This window comes from Elaeis guineensis, chromosome 4 (assembly GCF_000442705.2).
Source record: "Elaeis guineensis isolate ETL-2024a chromosome 4, EG11, whole genome shotgun sequence".
NCBI classification, from domain to species: Eukaryota; Viridiplantae; Streptophyta; class Magnoliopsida; order Arecales; family Arecaceae; genus Elaeis; species Elaeis guineensis.
In genome coordinates this window covers 38,438,069-38,460,125 of record NC_025996.2, presented here as the reverse complement: position 1 = coordinate 38,460,125, position 22,057 = coordinate 38,438,069, and the positions used below count along the sequence as shown (strand labels likewise).

General features: G+C 35.8%; 1 protein-coding gene across 1 annotated transcript in view; it reads right to left on the bottom strand.

The window, feature by feature from the left end:
• The window catches only part of LOC105042928 (phosphoglucan phosphatase DSP4, amyloplastic), a 33,693-nt gene extending 17,133 nt beyond the window's left edge, over window positions 1-16,560 (bottom strand). Inside the window, 11 exon segments of the mRNA XM_073256363.1 lie at window positions 697-753; window positions 4,954-5,013; window positions 6,673-6,755; window positions 6,758-6,804; window positions 11,657-11,737; window positions 12,879-12,955; window positions 13,048-13,124; window positions 13,257-13,359; window positions 16,106-16,147; window positions 16,247-16,310; window positions 16,404-16,560. Of these exon segments, the coding sequence (XP_073112464.1) occupies window positions 697-753; window positions 4,954-5,013; window positions 6,673-6,755; window positions 6,758-6,804; window positions 11,657-11,737; window positions 12,879-12,955; window positions 13,048-13,124; window positions 13,257-13,359; window positions 16,106-16,147; window positions 16,247-16,310; window positions 16,404-16,429 (717 nt within the window). The 5' untranslated portion in view covers window positions 16,430-16,560.
• Window positions 16,561-22,057: the final 5,497 nt, after the last annotated feature.

Sequence of the window (22,057 nt, the reverse complement as noted above, 5' to 3'; positions counted from 1 at the left end):
ACTTCAGACTCAATCCCTTATCCTGATCATATCGTGTGACTTCAAAGTTTTATGGAGATACAAAAGAAAAAGAAAGCAATATTAACCTCATCATTAAGTTTTGGTCAAAGAATGCAAATTTTAAAACTCAAATTTTATCCAAAAAAAAAAAAGCCTTTGCATGCTAGTTTTCTTCTTAGTTTCAAGACATGGAGAATCCTTGCCAAAATGATGCTACCTGCCTAACAAATAAAAAGGTGGCAAATTGAAGAATTCATGAAGCATAACTTATGAGTTTTTATGTTAAGCTCCTCAAAAAAGGATATTCCCAAATCTCCAGATTTTTGGTTTCTATGTTGAGCTACTTGTTTGGTTTAGCAGAGTTCATTATTGTATTACAGTTACTAGTAGATTAATTAGTGAATGCTCACTTGAAACAAAGAGCGAGTCTCAGGTTAAGAGAAAAGTTATATCTTTAGATATAATTACACCAAATGTGTAATATACAATACTTAGCTCCAGCAATCAATACTGTAACCAAGAGCAAGAACATATTGTAAACACAAAATTAACATAACATATGGTAGGAATAAATGTAGATATATTGCCTATTAAATACTAATATTTGGAAAAAAAAAAGATTTCAGGTTGTAGATTGATAGACAACAACATATAGAAGAACTTGTAATATCTTGAGATACAAATGATTTGACTTACAATATCAGCAGTTGCACTCTTAATGGCATCCAGTTTTGGGAAGCACGGTCGCTTACTCTACAATCAAATTAAGGATCATAGATGAACAAGTCAAAAAAAGTTATAGCTCGATACAATTTGATTCAATTATTCATGATAAAAGGCATATCTAATTCAAAATTTATGTACAATTCAATGCAAGGTTCACCATTTCAGTGCCAGACTGCATATGGGGACTATCCTATTATAGTGTCAGTATGCTTGGTACAAAAGCCGATTCGGCATACCGAGTATTGGTACACTCTCATACCAGATACCGATATGGTACAATATGGTTGTTACGCACCGGTATGATAAACCACAATTCAATATGAATTAATTAAAAATAATGATATACTTTGATAAAATGATCTAGTATTAATTCTCTAATCAAGTATCTCATGACAAATGTCTAGCCTAGTACCATGCAAATCTAAATCAGTCTTACCATGTAAACACAAATCAAAACCATTATAGGTAATGTATATGATCAAATAGTTAGATGCAAAATAAAGGCACTATTCAAGGAGAGTAAGCAACAAAAAAAAAAAAAAATCACACACCCAAAGATTGAGATGTTTATTCAAAAATTTTCTCAATTAAACAAGCCTCCAAAGTTCAATAAATTACCTACCTAAAGACATAAATTTCAATCATTTAGGCTTCTAGTCACAATCAGCACTCTAAGGTGTCAAGGAATGATATCTGCTCAAGTATTTTCACTTTTCAGTAAGTTATTGTTCAAATTTGAACCCTAGGCATAGCTTGACATGGAGGGTGACATAGTGAACTGGCCGGCTCAGGGAAGAGATGGAGAGGGGCAAACATAGTTTAGGGGAGAAGATGGAGTGGAGCAAACATAATATTCAGCAACAAGGTTTGCTAAACCATGTTGAACTAGCTGGCTCGGGGTGTATCAAATCAGACTGGTCAGTTACCGGCATGGTTCAGCACATCAATGTGAAACATAAATCCTATCATGTCATTTGAGCTAGTACAGCCTCATCTCTCCCCTCCCGATGATCTCAATGCTTTGTCCAACCTCCTCTCTCCCCCCCACCAGTTCAAAGCTTGAATCCCTCTCTCTCCCTCTCTCATCACCTCCTTCAGCCCCTTGGAAGCTCCGATTGATGCTCAAGGTGAGTCTCTCTTCCTCCCTCCCTCTCCTTCTCTCTTCCACCCCTCCCTCTCCCTCTCCCTCTCCCTCCTTCCCTTCCTCCCTCTACTAAAATAGGGGGTTGCCTAGATTTTTCTTTGTAAATCTCAAATTGAAATCAGCAAATGGTTTGCCGAGTTCACTCAGAAGAAAGTTGGCAAATTGTTTGCTGATTTCAATTCAAAATTTACAAAAAAAACTAGGCATCTCTTGTTTCAAAATGAGATAGGGGCAATCCCCTATCGATGAGGGCCTTCTAGTCCTCTCTCTCTCTCAGCCTTTCTCCCCCCTCCCTCTCCCTCTCTCTCTCTCTCCCTCCCTCCATCCCTCTCCTCTGTCTTCTTCTTCTCCCGCTCCCTCTTCCTCTCCAGCTCTTCCTATGTCAATGTGCTCTGGAATGGCACAACATGGACCTGCACCATGCTAAGCCAATTGCCAGCCGGTACCCCCTTCAATATCGGTACAGCAAACATTGTTCAATGATATCAGAGTCTTCTCCAATTCCTCTTTCATTCTGAAATCACTATGAGGTATCGTGATTTCTTTCAATATAGAGGTTGAAAAGAATGCCTTGAAAAACAAAATAGCTTTTTGACGATCGTCTTTGGTGTGTGAATGTCCTGAAAGTTGAAACATAATATTATTGCAAGGATTATAGTCTCAGTACCAGACAGGTCTGCTTGGTATGTTATGCCCCCACAACACGTTATGTTGCTGGAGTCTGCCCAGCAGCTATACCATGTGTCAGTATACCATTATATCGAACTCCCATACACATGTAATACATTACTAGGTTGGTACGGTATGAGTTATGAGTATAACAGCCAGTACTAGTTGATATTGAAAACCTTGATTATGAAAGCACCTTTTCATTGTGGTCACAAAAGAGATAAAATGGTCCTCTTTTCACATGTCCCAATCTTAAATTTTTCTGAAAAAATTGCACCTCTTGGCACCATGCAAGCATGTCTCATGCTTTTATGTTTCAACATAGAGCCCACAATCAATCTACTAGCTAATATTTCCTTTTGACCATGGCATCAAAAGAGGTCATTCTCCGCAACATCTGCCAAAAAATGCTCATAATTTTGGGCTGGATATCCCTAAGCCATATAAATTTTATGTCCACAACTCCATATAAATCACTATTTGCATAGAATCTATGCTGTGTGATAATAGAGAAAACACCATCTGATCCAATTCTATACCAAAACTTGCATTTCTGATGAGTGGAATCAGTTGAACTAGAGACAGCACCAGACAATCTTCAAGGCTTAAAAGTTGTGATAATAATTGGTCCAGATTCTCACCAGAGCCAAATGAATATCATCAGATCTGTAGTGCCATTGTTTGGCATCCCCACTATACTCTGTGAGCTCAAACAGCCTTCTCATGCTTTTTTGAACACCTTTCATCCATTGTTCTTCAGAAAAGTTTCCCTGAAACCTAGTACATGTGTGCGCTCTTTGTTAGACAATCCTGATGTAGCATACACATACTTTTCCTCGAAGCCAAGGACATGTACTGGAGATGATACTTCCACATTTCATATGAAGCTGCATTGCAAGGTCAATTTGAGATAAAGAAACTTAGCCTTTTCTCTACTTCTTGGATCTTGAGTCATCTTCCTCTTGCAAACCAGTTGTGGCAGTATATTTTTGATATACACAGGCATTCCCACCTATATGGTTCTGACCCAATTAGTAATTTAATACTATGACATAGATTCATCAGAAGCTTTCCTCTAAAGGTGCTTGATCATCCCCTTGTTAATGACTGCTTGACGATGCCTTGTTTGTCTAATAATTTCTCAGTGTAACTTGCACAAGCTGTCCGCATAGCAACTGGTTCAATAATACTACTACTTTTTTTTTTTTTGCATTGTCTCTTGCAATTTTAATATCTTCATGAAAACCCTAGCCTACCACTCTTCACTTCCACCTTGGCCCCTTGTTCTAGAATCTCAAGCTTATATTTACATTGAATAAGCTTGTGATCTCCTGATTATCTCTTTCTGTTTTCTGTATCTACGTTAAGGATCATTCATCTCTTGAAAAAGCTATAAGCAAGATGCCATGACTTGCTCTGCTTTTGATGTGGAATAAAGTTCAACTTTTGCTAGCTTCTCATGGATGTGTGTGTCAGCCAGATTTTCTTCCCCTACTCCGGTATATTGTGATAATCAGAATGCAATCCAGATCGCTGACAAAAAGGCTTCTTGTATGTGGACAAGACATATAGTGATTAAGGTTGCTTCATCTGTTAGTTCCATTATATTATTTCACATTTTCCTGCATCCCATCTACCACGCAAAAAACTAAATCTCATCATGAAGGCGTATAACTCTTGTTTCTAATATCTTAGACACTATCATCAAGCCACTGAGATTTTAATGATGGATGTTACAAGATATGTTGTTGCTTGTTTATGTGGTTGTGCATGTAAATGTTTTACATAAAACTATTTTTCAGTTATGTGTCTGTGTAACATTCTCATCTGTCACTGGCCACACACATGTTGTATATATTTGTATAGACTAAAGCACAAATACAAGCTTAAGTCTTGAAGTTTTCAGATGGAAAACAGTAAAATTTGATTATTTCCCAGTTGGAACAAGAACTCCTTGTTAAGAAACCTCAGAATATTTGCACCAAAAAAAAACCTCAAAATATATCCTGACAACCACATTCATTTTCTAAAACATCTCAGTCACTCTCATTTTATGTCAGATCTTAATTATTTGGTTATGAGAATCACCAATGTAGATTGTGGTGATTATATACCAATATAATACTCACAGTGCTCATAATTTTTTATTATATTTACTATGCAGTGCTCAAGATTTATTAACACAAGCATTTCAAGATCACATATATTTTGAAATGATTAGAGAAGGAAAACACCAAAATCATGTTTATGATATAGGTATGAAATGTTTTCACTAATTCAGCAATGTGCACAAAATCTTTTATCTAAAGTGTGGGGGGACCAGTAATATTTCACCATGTCCTCCACATGTTTATTAGAAATGATACAAAGAAGATTCCAGTCACATCATCTTGACTGAAGATTTTGAGGATTACCAGTAGTAACTGATGTGCTTCACTAAGTTTATAGCCTTGAATCCAATACATGTATGCCAACTGCATTTACAGAAGCATTAGTATGCCAATATCTGAAAATTCCCTGGGAAATATACATGATGAAATCATCGTAACTACAACCACAAGCCCTATTCCTTCAGAATCATAGGGCAGAACCATGCCAAGAAGAAAACATAAACAAGATTCTAATCCAGCTCAAAAAACACAGTTAGCACAAGCATGTCAACTTGTCAATAATCTGAGCAAGATACACAAATCAAAATAACCACCACATCAGGAATGTGAGGCAAATGAAAGCATCAAAAGAGAAGGGAAAAACATAAAAATGTGATCATAATCCATCTTGTAAAAAATATGCTTAGCAAAATGAGGACATTCTTTCCTTCTCAATCAACAAGGCTGAAAAATTTAGCTGCCAGAGATCAAACATCATGTTTTGCAAGCAAATTACATCCTTAGAAGTTAGAATTAATCTCAAGTTACTAGAAATTATTCAATTGTCATACCAGACTAAGACGCTTCTTAGCTATTAACTTTTTTAGTAATGTGTTTATACAACACGTGAGTTTTACAAAAAAAAATGATTTCTTTTTATAAAAAATATTTTAGAAAAACTGACAGGTCATAAGTCTTGACGAATGAATTTTATAAAAGATAGGTCCTTTTATTTTCCTAAAACCTGTTTTATACAATCATGTTTGATGATCATACATCAAACTAAAACTGATAGCCAACTAGACAGCCACCAAACCTAAGCAGTCATGATTTGCTGATGAAGATTGATCAAGCTTCCATTAAGACAGATTAAATAAGTTCATTATGTCAGGAAATTTGATACTCTTTAATCACTAAGTGCATCAATAATTCAATACTACATTACATGACTATTGGTAGGATGTAACTTTTAGCAACTGATAATGGTGCTTCAGATCTTTTGACCTTTCTGAAAATGCATAAAGCTATTAATTTACATATGTACACATGTGCTTTGCAAGCAATAACACGAGAGCAATTGATACAAGCTGCCGTAGCTCAATATGCCAACCAAAGCAAAGAAAATTAAACATAATAAAGAAAACAAAGGAACCCATTTGATTTGATACTGTGACTTTAAGCATGCAAGAAACTTGAATATTGAGAATCTATATATGTCATTATGAATCAAATTCTCCATATGACTCCACACGGTGTGGCAAATCAAAAAATTAATCCAAGCAATGAGTCCATTTCGTTTCTTTTTTTTCATGTTCCTCCTAGATAAAATCTCTCTTTCTTCTATGTCAATTTTCTAAACTATCATGAGCAGAACCAGGGTTCAATTATCTTTCCTTTTTTTTTTAAGGGCAGACCTGGTATGCAACTGTCAAACCAGTGAAATATAGGTTTGACTCCCAGGGTGTTGGTTCAGCATTTCCATTATCGTGTAACAGTTGGAAGAGCAAAAAAAAATCTCCATTAGATCATTAAAGCTATCTGCCTTAGACAGAATATATATAAGATAAAATTAGAATATAAACAATGATCAATCAATTTCAATGGACAACAAACTGATCGAGCAGTACTACATGAAAAATACTAAAGAAGCAATAGAAATGTTTGAAAGATCATGTAAAAAATTTTAGATAAATGTAAATAGGTCTAAGAATATATTATAAGAGCAAAAACAGATTATTATGCTGTTGATAAACTGGTGTGTACCGCAACGGCAGGAGCTCTTCCAAGACCAGCAGTGCAATGTACATAAGTCACACCACCATTACAGTTTATGGCCTTGTGTAATTGCTAACTACAGCAGGAAGCCTTATCCTCAGATCAAATGCATCAAAATCCCTGCTCCATTTCACATTAGAGCACATAGAAGGCACTATATAATGCAGTAAATTTGCCATGTATATTAAATTTTCAAAGTAATCCTGTTACAAGCTAAAACATTAACATGTCCAATAGATTTGGAGTAATTAAGAATTTAAAAGTATTATAATCAGGAATGAGTTAGTATATGGAACTTTGAAAACAGAATCTTGAAAAGAGGCCGCTGATTAAAATGATATGCTGGAAACGTTCTTATCTCCAAACAACACTTTTAGTCCATCAGAGGGCCACAAATAATGCTAAGAATCAAAAGATAAGAAGTTTGCATGCATAAAGGCTATGCAACATATGTATCAATGAATCAGTAGATCAAACTCTCCCTAGAAAGAGTCCTCTCAATGATTTTTAGAATGTTCACCGACCTGCATGCTGTTGGAGCAGGCATGCAGAATGACTATGCAAATAAAGGTGCATACTTATGAACCCAAGCATCCAAAGACATGGAGAAACATGCAAAAGTCCTTAGGAAGAGGGAGAGATGGAGGCCAGAGCAATCTGACTGATAATGGAAAAGATAAGCACCCAGCTCACTTATACTCCTCTCCAATCTGGAAGAAGATAGTTACTTACTTGTATTACCACTAAAATCGTAGTATTAACTCCACATATTCAATGGAATATCTATATCTTGCTGCAATATATTGCTTCCTACATTTGTAACATTTCATAAGATGTCATACCTTCTCATGTTTAAGCATAGAGTATGTTTATTCACATGCTTTTGGGATAACATCAATAAAATCAAGATGGCCTCGATGAATGTGTCTTACAGAAATTACTGAACAATGACTAATATCAACAGAAAAAAAAAAAACCTTTATTGCTATCATAAATGGCAGATCCTGTCAGATCATCATGGGTTGGGTTTGTTTATTCTACTTTGCTATTGATTCCTAATTTCCCATCAAAGAATCCTTCAGAATACAATGTCTTCATCCCAGCTTTCTCTAGTTACCATTTATGAGACCTGTACACAACATCTGCTCCTCACTTTGTGTGGCCAATTATCCACATGTCAGAACCACTTTAAATGGTTTTACGGTTACCTGTCCTCTAGTGATCCCACTCATAACATATCTGATGTCATATTGAATTATATCTCTTCAGTTTTCAGCCTATCCATTGTTGACGGACTCCAATCAAACTACCACCAAAAAATCAGCTAAAGAAAACTGGCCTTGCATTTCTCCCATAATCTTTTCTTCTATGTCCCCATGGTATTTATAGAGCACAACATGAAATAAGCATCTCCACATCATATACTGCTTTAGTTCTATTGTGGACACCTTGATGAGAACTTTAATCTTCCAGAACAGTATTATGATAGCGAAAATGGTTCATTTTGGGAATCTCTTGTCCCCTAACTCCTCCCACATGCACATTGGAATTTGCACTTGCATGTCATGTTCTCCATCTCGATCTGAAAATCTTTATCCTTAAAGTTCCACTTACAACTTTGCTATCAAGACCGCATTTTCCCTACGATCACCCAAGAACATTACATATTGACATTGTATACAATTATTATATCAAGCTCTTGGAACATCAGTATTTTAGTGCATGCACAGACAAGGAATAAGAAATCTAAAGAGCATCCAATAAAGGCCTACTTCCATTGTTATCACTGTATTTACTCCATCAATAGTTGGTTACTTCAAGTGATCCTCTGCACAGACAAGTTATAAAGGGAAAATCCAGTTCAAGATCACTGAGAATGGAGGAAGAGGGTGGAGGATTTGAGTCTTTTACTCTGGAATAGTTCGAACATGAGCTTTGAGTCAGGATCCATCTCCATTGTCTTAGTGTTACAAGCCTGAGTGAGCCAAGATCAAGCAGGTTCGGTGATGAGCTGAGCATAGGCTGGTTACTCTCTAGCTCAACTTGAGCTCAACCTAGACATCAGTTCAACTGCACCTGCACCCCGATGGCAAGCTTCATCTCCTTTTGCTTCTATTTGCTAATCCCAATTTATTCTTATCTAATGCCTACGATCATTACTAAGCAATGCAACAGCATGAGACCAAGCCTTAATTATGGAACATATGTAGACATAGTAGATCATATCTTCCACTTCTACTATTGTTGTAAAGAAACCAGTTATGATGTCTCCAATGGAAGTCACTACACCTGCTCTATCTTTCACCATGAAAACATCTTCTGCCTGGTATACAAATGTTCATGTCAACAGCTTAAAAATCTTCAGTGAATACTCAAACATCATGCCCTCTCGTTGATGAAGGCAAAGGAACATGATGTAAATGCTTTGCATCTGAGAAGAAATCTCTCTTTCGAAGACTTCGCTGCATTCCATTTGATCATCATATTGAGTCTACAAGTTGATTTTCTTTGTGGATGCAACTCCACCATGTGTACAAGCTCCTTTAGCCCTGTCAACATAGGACTCACCTATCATTGAAAAACAAAATTGTCGACAACAAAAGGTCCAATTCATAAATATTTTGGAAACCTTAACCTTCACTAGTTTCTATTTGAGAAGAATCATGTGAATTCTGAGGAACACAGGAACTCAAAGGAAGGTCTCTTGGGTCATAAATTTAAAATTTCAAGCTACAAAAGAATTAAAAAGGAAAAAAGAACTTTCTTAACAAATCATTGAAATATGTAATATGCTGTCTACTACTAGAAGGCATATAATTTCCAGTCCATTGACATCGAAATCTCTTCTTTGCTGTGCCCACGTTCCAGTCATCCATACACTGCCCAGCAATATCACAAGCATCTGAATGAAATAGAGATTGTTTTCCCTGGTCCAAATTTCATTATGTCATCATTTCAGGCCTTCTGTAGATCGATTAGGTTGAAGATTTAACTTATCACACAACTTAGATGTTCTTTTATCTTCTTAGCTGAAGAAAATGATGGATATTCTGACTTAGCTTTGTCATATTGAACAGTTAATATGGATTTCCTCCCTTTCATGAAAATTATAACAATTCTTCCTCTGATAGATTGAAGACGTCGGTGATGGTAACATCAAATTGGCCCAACCTTTCGTCATGTAGCTGTAGCTTCTCATTGAAATTGGCATTTGTCACTAAGATGAAGAATGCTATTGAAAGAATGATGTTATAACTGATAACGGCATCATGCAGCTCTAATACCAATCATGATCTGTTTCCTCTTATATTTGATCACATGAGGGAATTTCTAAATACAATCAGTTCCTTGTTATACATGCATACTGCATCTATATATGTATGTATGTTTGGGCAGCTTTTTGGCCCATAAAATTAGATGGAGTTGAACACAAAAAGGGAATGTCCTTATCTTCATCATTTTCTGGAAAACAGAGCAACATAAACAACCTAACTTCTCCTAGAGAGATCTCTCCAAAAAAGACAAAAAAAAAAAGACAATATAAAAAATATACATCACCATAAATCTAGGAATCAAAGAGTGCATGGAACTCAAATAGATCATGATGTGGCTAACTTTTCCAAAGAAAATACCGATCGATGTGTTCCTATATGTCCTGCAATGCCTAAGAATCCTTTTAAGTTTTAATCAAACCTACCAAATACCAACCACTCCTTGAGTCCTCCACTTAAGATATGGACCGAAATAACTTCTTGTTGCACGATCTCCAACCCCAACCCCAAAAATAAAAAAGCTCAAAGAATCCCAACGATTTAAAAACCAGCTTATGGTTGGTATTGTCAGTGACTCAGTACTGTACCATTTCAACACAAAACCAGCACCAGTACAAGTGCTAGATGCTGAACCATTCATATCAATACATACCAATCCATACTGGTGCAGAGATATTTAGGTCCCAATGGGACGTCCCGAGATATCCTGTAGGACACCAGGACGGGGAACCATCCCATATGTTAGGATAGGCCATCCCGCTAGCGTCCCAGCATCCCGATCGGGATGCCTTGGGACATCCTCTGTCCTAAGTGTCGGGACGGGACGGGACAATGACGCGTCCTATTTCATGAAAAAACCAGGACAGTTCCGTCCCACGGGAGACCGATAGTCTCGTACCATATCAGTCGGTATTGATGGTTTGCATTCTTTTTAATGCTGTCAGTTTTAGTACCACTACTGTACTGATACCGACAGATCCGATGGAAAAATAAAGGGTTCAGTATAGGTATTTAAGACCTCATTAGGATCCTCTTCCCCAAAAAATGTTACATGGGCATGCGCAATGGACCACATAATATTCCAATAACTAGAGGGGCTTAGATTTTCTATAATCAAGAAAAGAGAGGTGAAAGGTATAGAAAAACTAGTTGGCAACTGTGAGAAACAGTGTAAAATACTCGACTGAAACAGTAATTATATAAGCAATGAAAAATGTCAAAGTATTAAATGGGGGCAATAATGCTGATGAAGATATAATAAATGAACTACACTAACACGTCAAGATTAATTTGCATGGTGTATCTGGTTACAGCAGGATGAATACAATAAACTTCACCAAGACTAAGTAGTAAGTACAGACTAACTTTTCATTAAATAGTGATCGAATATGGATGAGATTAAAGGTATATTGCTCTTAGCAGCAGGAATAGCCATTCCCAGATATTTGCAATTTTTAAAATCTGACCAACATTGTTCAAATCTAGCCAAACCACAAACAAATAACCAGTCAAAAAATACAGTATAAGATTAAGCCTCACATGGATAAGGTATAAAGAGTGTTGAAAAAGCAATAAAGCAATAACTATGAGGTTAGCAAAGCATTGTAACAATTTATAATGGCTTGCTGAAAGAAGAAACAGATGGCATCAGCTTGATAATGAGACATGGTGAAATCACTGCAATATATCCATCAACTGACCTGATTTCAGCACGATAGTGCTCAATATCATCAAATTTCATGGCATATTCTTGAATGGCACCAATATCAACCCCAAAATATCTAAAGACATTAGTGAAGGAAGCTGGAGCTCTAAATATACATATTAATAGCTTTGAAAGAATTTATGAGAGAGTGAAGAGTAGAGCCAGAAGTATGCATGCAGAGACTGGTCAACATCCAACTAACCAAACCAAATAACCAGGAATTACACTTAGGTCAATATATTTACAACACACAGATCATGGGAAGAAATAAGTCAAAAAATAACAAAGAGCAGATAAAGGAGAGAAGTATAGTATAATGTCATAACAACTTGAAAGTCGCGACAATAAAAAAAATCTAAATAAATATCCTTCTAAAACAAGGTTTCTTGGACTGATATCCCAGCTAGGTACTGTGTACATGAAACCTTTTTGCATTGCTTTTAGGAAATTTTCAGATCATAAGTGAGGGGGCTAATAGCCAACGTATGAATGAGAAATTGCAGAAGTGTAATTCCTTGTTGGAGTTTGGAGCCCCTCCCTAGTTGCCAGATTCTTGAGAATTATTGCCATAACATTTTTGAGGTAGGTGCTATTGGATGGATGGCTTTAGGAGGTCCCCATATTATTCTCATAGATGATTAGGAATTCTTTAGTTCCTTGAAAGATTCAAGATTTGCTAATAGTAAGCCTTGCTTCAGTATGACTACTTCAGAAAAAAGGCGAGGATGTGTAAAGAAGCTTAAAAGGACATACAGTTCCGAAAGATTACTGACAACCATGGACTGCCATACCACCCTGAACCACCCAGTACAGGGCATACCATACCAGGCCAGAACTGGTACGAAATTCATGTTTGGGTTGGTACAGACCCCATATTGCCCATACTTCATTTCTTCTCACCAAATTGTGGGAGGTATATAAAGAACAATAAGCAGAACTTTAAAGAAAATCTTCAGTTGGGCTTGTTCTCACTTCTCTTATGTGGAAATCCAGTTCTTTTTTCCATCCTTCTTATCTTCTGGCTTTAATAAAATTTTGGTTTGGTGGAACAATTTCTTCTTGGTGTCGACCATATATTTTGTTAAATATATGACAATCCAAAGCTTAAAACCAATTCTTCTTAAAAGACTTGTTATTGAATTTCAGATTATATAAATCAAGAGAACAGGTTACAAAAAAATCAAGAAAGACTACTGATGAAGAAACAGTCAGGATACTCAAGGTCTGAGTCTTGTTGCAAGCAGAAAATGGTTTTCACTCCTATCTTGCGAAGCTTGTCAACATCTGATGGGGTCTGTAATAGAACATATCAAACTAAGATTGAAAGAAAAAAGGAAGCACAACAGATAAACCTTACAGTGATTAAAAGGCAGATGACAACAGCACCTGTAGGCACGAGCCAACAATCAAGTCTGGACGAATAAAATTATAGTTCATTCCAAGTTCATGCCTATATGTTAGCGCTGGATCACATTTATCAAAACAACAAAATTAGAAAATTCCATTTATTATAAACATAGTCCTAAACAGGAAAATCTTGGAAATTTCTTTAGAATACGATGATGCTGTATGACTATAGAATGTTGTAACTTTACCTGCACCCATTGTCTGTGTCATGTTATTGCTGTATATTTCAGATTTCTCATCCTGCACTTCGGCATCACTCTTCTCAGTACTGGAAGCAGAAACAGAAAATGCCTGAAAAAAATCCATCGAGAGCCATCATAACAAAAACAACATTCAGTGAAACCACAAAAGCACTCTTTGGCAGTCAAAAATGTAAAATTCCAACTTGAAATATTCAGAAAGTGGTAGAGTTTGCAAATATATTGTAGGTTCTATCTATTGGAAGCTCTTTCATATTTCTATCACAAGTTGAACCCTGATGGACCCTCTCTTTAAGAAATGTCAATGTATGCCAGAGTACACCAATGCTTTTTCTAACTAGGCATTAGTGTTCTGAACTATGAATACAACATATGTACAGAAATAGATGGTTACAGCAACAATTCCTGCACACGCATATCATTCCAATGAAGCGGGGTAATAAGCAGGTTAGACTTTGCATACAAAATATGTCTCTTTTAATCAAAACAAAAGATAAATGAACTTGATCAGAGAAATTATTTTTCACTTCAGATTATTTTACTAGCCTTATATTTGATGGCTGTGCTTTTTTTTTTTTTTTTAATTCAATCATCTTTCAAAATAAATGAAGAACAAAGCTGGAAAAAAAGGGTAAACTGTATGAAATTTCAACAGCCAAAAGCATTTAGGTTCCATGTTGATACACAGAAGTTGACGACACATATTTGTCATTTTTATGAACAAAGATAATTGATGTTTCAGTTCGTGCTAATGGATATGCAAAGTAAGATTGGGAAGATCAGGAAAAGAGTTGGAAGATATTTATAAGTAAGATGAAGTTTCAATTGAAGCCCCATTGATGCATCAGCAATGTGGAAATCAGCCAGTCAAGCAAGGTTAATCAATGTGGAAGCAGCTTACATTTACTCTGACAACAAGTACCTTGCAAGAGAAGGTTACCTCAAGAAACAGATTGAAAATTCTTTCAAGCTAATGAAGTCATTAATACTTCAAGTATCTTTTAGCAGAAATATTATTACCAATGATTATCATAATATTGTCGGCATGGAGTCCATGGAGAGCCACATTGAGGGGAGAATTTCAATGTAACAGAATTTGCCGAGTCGCTGTTCTGAGAAAAACTTGCCAAAATTGACATTCTGGAAGATAAGTCAAATCAGCCAGGAGCTGGGTGGTTTGCTGTTTCTTGACATCAAACAATTAAAAATTGTTTTTTTTTTTTTTTAAATAGAAAGTTATGTAGGTTTCTTTATCTTTCTTTTCCTTTTTTTTCTTTTTTGGGTGCATGTGGGGTCTGCTCGCCCTGCGCGGGGTTGGGGGTTTGTATAAGGTTATGGGCATGATAGACATATTGAGCATGAGATAACCTGATTTAAGTTGGAAACCCTATACCAAGCTGAAGCAGCCAAGGCACCAAATTTAATAAAGTAAGCTGAAGCAGCAAAGGCACCAAATTTAGGGTAAGTTTGGGGTCAGGTTCAACCAAAATTAATATGAAATAGGCCAAACAAATCAAATTTGTGGAACCTAAAAGCATAATTAGCACACCCAAAAGGCATAGGAAGCTACTACCACGATCAAACACTTTAAGCTATACTATTCTTCAAATCATCTTTGTTTTGACACTCTCAACTACAAATATCATGGTAATCAATTTTCCACCTTGCAGTACACTTGGCAAATCCAAAATAAGCAATCTTTCATTTTCAAGCATCATTCAATTAGTACCGTCTTTTTAATCTTTATTGATATTACACTCCATTGAAAAGGTCAGCTCCTATGCACTCCTATAAAACACACACACACACACACACACAAACTAAAAATAAAAATTAAAAAAAAAATGCTACAGAATACAGATACTCAGAAGTTAGCATGCCATATGCCCTCACAGCATGCTACCAACGGTGACCTTATGCTGGCAAATCTTTAAATCCTAAAAGCATACTTTTTTGTGTGTGTCTAAACTCATTTAAAAGAAAATGCAATATGCAATGATTAGTTTTAGATTATCAGAAGATAAGCATGAGGCCAAAACTATTTTTCCTAGTTTTCGTCTAATGGAGCCAAAGTCAAGATAGAGATCATGAAGAGCAAAACTAGAGAATATTGTAAATTTTATCCCTATGGGATGGCATGCATGAAATTAAGAAAAAAAGGTAAATGCATAAAAAGAAATGCAGGCAATACTTATCAGTTTTTACTACAACATGTTTTTATGACTATTTCACATGTCATGATTGGCTAATTAATGTTTTCTTAAGTAACAAAAATTGGCATGTTCAGATGCAAGTATATAACGCGCATATGTTTAGATTTTTTTTTTTTTTCAAAAAAAGTGGCTAATATGGTATCATTTGGTGATTTGATATTATATCCCATTGCTCAGGTTTATGTTCCTACGATCAAATCAAATGGTTTTATATCATGCCAGCAGTTTCAAACAAGACAGAGTTAGTGGAAAACTCTGACCAGAAAAGAAGAAAACAAGGCTATGACGAGGAAAAAAATCCTACCTTTATCACCAGTCTTAAAGGAACAAATACGTTCCAAACAGAAAATATATCCTTCTGTGACACAATTTCACAACTAGAATTCATCTCAAGCGCCATCCGAGTCTTACAGGCCTAGCATCACTATATCATAAATTACACCAAATTAAAGCTCCATCGGTAAGCCCCTCTAATTATTCCCCCAATAAGCGAGGGAATCTACATAAGAAAACACTTGGGCTTAAAGGGACTAAACCAGTTAAAGTTTTATAATTCAAGAATCAAACATATCAAAAAGGAACAACAGTAGATTGAAAGGACAAGAGAAACAAAGAACGACTTACATTCATGCCGATACTTCCACCAAGCCCACCCCGAACCATCCCCTGCTCAAGAATCCAAAATCAGATTCCCAAATAAAGCATTAAAAGAATCCAAAATCCACAAACCCATTCGGGAAAGCGAAAGGAATCGGAAACCCGTACCAGATTCAAAATTGGAGGTCTTCTTGAGTGGTTCTTCATGGCATGTAAAGGGGGAGCACGGGATCTGGAATCAAACAGCGGTAAAAAGTAGAAGAATAAAGGAGGTAATAAAAGAAATAGAAAGAAGATAAAGTGGGACGATTGGCATTCCACTCACTTGGGAAGGTTCTGAAGGCAGTTCATGGCCGTAGGAATCTTGGGTGGAGTCCGAAGAAAAGATGAAAGAGAGAGGAGTGAGAGAGAAGCGTGGTAGACCAACGATGGGATTTTCTTTATTTTTCCTTTTCCTGAATTCCGTTATTTTACTAATTACAAATATATATATATATATATATATATATATATATATATATATCTGCCCTCGGATCCACAGCCAGACGCTGCTTCTTTGCAGGGGAAAGAGATGCGAGAAAATCCATCAGGCTAGCAAGAAAAGAACGTGGACGGCGGAGGGGGGGTGGGGTGTGAATAATGAATGATTGATTGATCGATGAAAGATTGGCGGCTACTCCGCCATCGAGATGGAGAAATTATTTAACACCGGTGACGTTGTCCAACAAGTTGTGATTCACCTGCAATCCGTGATTAGATTTGGTATTTAAGAAGACAGACAATATGTTGATAGAGTGTTTTACTTAATTAATTTATTAAAAAAATTATTTATAAAAATAATTTAATTTTTAATTTATTTATCAGATTGATGCAAATAAAATAAAATATTATTTTAAATTATATTTTATGATCATATCACCCATCTTTTACTTCTATTTTTAACGTAGATAAAAAAAATTAAAATTATCAAATTAAATGATGCTTTTTAATACATCATTTCAAACAGTATTTTTAATGACATTTTAAACAATATCATTTTATTCGATGATTTTATTTTTTTAAAAAAAATAAAAAAATTAAAAAATAAAAATTATAATTTTAAATTTATAAAAAAAATAAAAATTATAATTTTGATAAAAATAAAAATTATCATTTCAAATTAGTATCTTCATTTTAAATTATTTTTTTAAAAAAAATAACTGGAAAAAAAATAATGTAAAAAAATAAAAAATACCATAAAAAAATTGAAAAAAAATAAAAATTATAATTCTAAATTTAAAAAAATAATAATTTTAATTTAAATAAAAATCATCATTTCATATTACAATCTCATTTTCAAATTAATTTTTTTAAAAAAAATATCATAAAAGAAGAAAAAAAATGAAAAAAATAAAAAAAATAAAAATTATAATTTTGAATGAATTTTAAACAATAAAAATTCTAATTTTAATTCAAATAAAAATATTATTTTAAATTATTTTCTCTATTTAAAATTATTTTTTTAGAAAAATATCTCAAAAAAATTATAAAAAATTAAAAAAATATATCATAAAAAAGAAAAAATTAGAAAAAAATGAGAAAAAAATAAAAATTATAATTTTAAATTTAAAAAAATAAAAATTTTAATTTTAATTCAAATAAAAAACATCATTTCAAATTACTTTTCTCATTTCAAATTAATTTTTTTAAAAAAATATATCCAAAAAAATAAAAAAATAAAAAGTACCATAAAAAATATAAAAATTAAAAAAATTAAAAATAATAAAAATAATAATTTTAAATTTAAAAAAAAATAAAATTTTTAATTTTAACTAAAATAAAAAACATCATTTCAAATTACTTTAAAAAATATTCCAAACAAATGAAAAAAATATCTAAAAAAATTTCATAAAAATAGAAAAAAATAAAAAAAATTATAATTATAATTTTAAATTATAAAAAAAATTAAAATTTTAATTTGAATTCAAAAAAATAAAAGAAATAAAAAATACCATAAAAAGTGAAAAAATGAGAAAAAAATAAAAATTATAAATTGAAATTTTTATAAAAATAAAAATTTTAACTTTAATTCAAATAAAAAATATCATTTCAAATTACTTTCTCTATTTTAAATTATTTTTTTAAAAAAATATCTAAAAAAAATTTGTGTAAAAAAATAAAAAACACCATAAAAAAAAGGAAAAAGAATTGAATTGAATTGAAAAAAATAAAAATTCTAATTCTAATTCAAAAATAAAAATTATAATTTTGAATCTAAGAAAATAAAAATTCTAATTATAATTCAAATAAAAAACATCATTTCAAATTACTAAATTAATTTAAATTTAATTTTTAAAAAAATATTCCAAATAAAAAAAAATACCTAAAAAAATGCCAAAAAGGGTAAAAAAGAGAGAAAATTAAAATTATAATTTTAAATTATAAAAATTTTAATTTGAATTCTAAAAAATAAAAAAAATACCATAAAAGAAGTGAATAAAAGGAAAAAAATAGTAAAAAAAATAAAAATTATAATTATAAATTTTAAAAAAAATTAATTTTAATTTAAATAAAAAATTATCATTTCAAATTACTATCTTCATTTTAAATTAATTTTTTTATTAAAAAATTACATATAAATAACTAAAAAAAATTTAAAAAATTAAAAATATCATAAAAAAAGAAAAAAAGGAGAAAAAATTGAAAGAAAATGCCAAAGAGAATGGCATTTTTGAAAACGCCATCCTTTTTGGCATTTTTGAATCATAAAACTCAAAAAAAAACCCTCCCTCCCTCTTCTCCCTTTTCTCCGGTGTTTCTCTGACGTTTTCTCCTCTCCGATGGCACAGTGGCGAGCTCCCGATGGCGGTGAGCTCCTTCCTCTCTCTTTTCTCTTCCCCTCTCTCTTCCTCTTTTCTCCCTCTTCCTCTTTCTCTCCCTCTTTTTCCTTGGCCCGCCGGCGACAGACGGTCGGCGGCAGGCCCGCGCGCCCCCCAGTTGTTCCGTCAGTGGACCATTGGCGACCGCCCCGCCCCTCCCCTTCCTTTGGCTGGTCCCCTCTCTCTTTCCTCTTCCTCTCTCTCTCCCTCTTCTCTCCCTCTTCCTCTCTCTCTCTCTCTCGTCCTCTTTTTCCTTGGCCCGTCGACGACAGACGACCGGTGGCGGGCCGCGCACCCCCCCGGTTGGTCCGTCGGTGGGCCGCCGGCGGCCGCCCCTCCCCTTCCCTTGGCCGACCCCCTCTCTTTTTCCTCTTCCTCTCTCTCTCCCTCTTCCTCTCTCTCTCTCTCTCCCTCTTTTTCTTTGGCCCGCCGGCGATAGAAAGCCGGTGGCGGGCCCGCGCGCCCCCCTGGTTGGTCCGTCGGCGGCCACCCCGCCCCTCCCCTTCCCTTGGCCGGCTCCCTCTCTCTTTCCTCTTCCTCTCTCTCCCTCTTCTTTCTCTCTTCCTCTCTCTCTCCCCCTTTTTTCTTGGCCCATCGGCGACAGTCGGCCGGCGGTCCCCTTCCCTTGGCCGGCGGCCGCCCCGCCCCGCCCCTCCCCTTCCCTTGCCGACGGTGGGCCCCTTTTCTTCCCTTGGCCAGCCGCCCCGCCCCATCCCCACCTATGGCGGCCCCTCCCCGACGGCGGCCCCGCGGTGGCGGGCCTCGTGGCGGGCCCCGACGGTGGCCCTGTGGTGGCCTCCTCACGGCGGGCCCCGTGGTGGGCCCCCAACGGCGGCCCCGCGGTGGCCCCCTTGGCTGGCCCTGATGACAGCCCCGCGGCAGCCCCTCGAAGGCAGTTCCTCCGGTGGCAGGCCTGTAGCGAAAATTTAGTGCAAGGGCAAAATGATAATTTTAAAACTTTTTCAAAATTACTATTTTACAGCGAAATTATTAATTAATCTCATTAATTAATACTAATTAATCCTACACTAGGATCTAAATATGATACAACAGCATGCATTTAAATTTGAAATTCAAATTTGAATCAGTAAACGTTTTACAGTACTGTGTTCAGAACATATCACCTTTTGCGGATAGTCGATCACCGCAATCTGATCACCGTCGGAGGGCTCTGATCGTCACGTCACAGCCACCCAACTGTCTGGCCTCTGCGGATCGTCCACACTAAGCTCCCGTCTGATCAGCTCCTCACGAATGCTAGTTCGTGATTTCACCCTTTTGATGGCAGATGTTGATCGAACTCCTTCGATCGATGTGTGCCGACTTCTTGGATGCTTTGGATCGTCTGCACAGTTACTTGAGAGGCTGATGGATCTTTCTTTGAAATTTGGTGGACTCACGACACTCATGGCACACCAATCTCACTTCCCGAACCCTAGGTAGAAACCCTAGGGTACACACCAAAAACCCTGCGCCCAATTTTCTCTCTTTTTTTTCTTTTTCTCTCGGAAGGTTTTGGACCTTCACCTTGCGCAGAAGCCTTCCTCACGCCCCAAAGTTTCTCTCCTAATTTTTCTACGCACGTCCCACCTTTCTCCTCTTTTTAAAACAACGTCGAACGTGTCTTATCTGCATGAGAGGATAAAGACAAGAGGTTACACATTTGAATTCAAATCAAATTTGAATTCAAACGAAAATCAACTTATCCCTATCCTTTTGGGCGTGAGAAGAGAAGGGGCGTGGCTCTTTGTGCGTGAAAAAGTTTCACGAGAAACCTTTTCTCGTGTAAGTAATGTGGCGCACAAAATGGATAAGGATGAAAGGGCAAATGATAAGTTATCCATTCAAATTCAAACATGCTTTGAATTTGAATGGCTAACTAATTAATTTATCCATCCATATGGCGCACAAATAAGGACGTGGGGAAGGGTTTTACGTGAGAAAAATTTCACGAGAAGTTTCTTCTCGTGAATTCAAATGGGTGCAAGGAAGTTGGATGACGCAGGGAATTTAAAACAAGGTGGTTTGATTCAAATTGAGCCAACCTAGTTTAAAATAGGTTGAGCACAATTAGACCAAATTAAACCCAACATAATTAGGCTTAATTAGGCTTAATAAAATCCTAATCAAATCAGGAATTAACTAAACCTAACCCCTGATCAAATCAGGGACTAAACCACCTTAGCGATTAGGTCAACATTTAACCTAATCGGGTCAATCCAAACTGAATCCAATTCAATTAGACTTGATCCAAAAATAATTACTCAATCAAATTGAGTTAATTAGTGATTAAATCACTAATTAAACCTCTCATAAATGTTGAGTCCAAATTCGATGGGCAATCAGGCATCAGAGACCATCGATATGAAACCCTGATCAAAGAGTTCAAATTTCAAATTCAAAATTCGAAATTCAAAATTTTGACCCCGTTATCCAAAATATGTGGAACTCATGATTAGAGAATCCTAATTCTCAATCATAGAGTTCCAGATAGATAAGACTCATAATCAGCCATCAGATCAGAAAGGAATCTCTAATGTGTGTGACCCCGCAGGTTCGAACCTAAGCCGGTAGCACAGGAACCAATTTCTGTACTAATCGAAGTGACCATCTAGCAATGGTATCCGACGACCGGATAGGTCGAATAATCGCAATCGCAACATTCAGAACCTACGTGAATATGGTTACCGTATAATTCATCCCTTTTGACCCCTGTATTTAGGATGACTCAGGGTTAAACTGTCAACCCTGATGATATCATCCGAATCGTGCTCAAGTCAATTAGTCCTGTGACTCCTCACTAGGACTACCCTGGCCAAGGTTTTGCTAAATTGAAACACGACTGTACACAGCTCCTAAACTGGAGTGGTCAATCCCATCTTGACACACGCACCGACAAGTCAAGTACTTGACTACACCCAGCAACCTTCCGTCACTGAATTAGAAATTCAGGTAGTCCAGTGCCTAAGTGCAGTGAGTTGCTTGCAAGTCACCGTGGCGGTCTCAGGTCGGAGGGACATTTATACCCATATCCCATCGGAGCAAATCTTGACAGCAGAAGTAGCTCCGGAGTTGGTCACATTCAGTGCAGATGTACCATTACATCTCACCTGTATGCCAT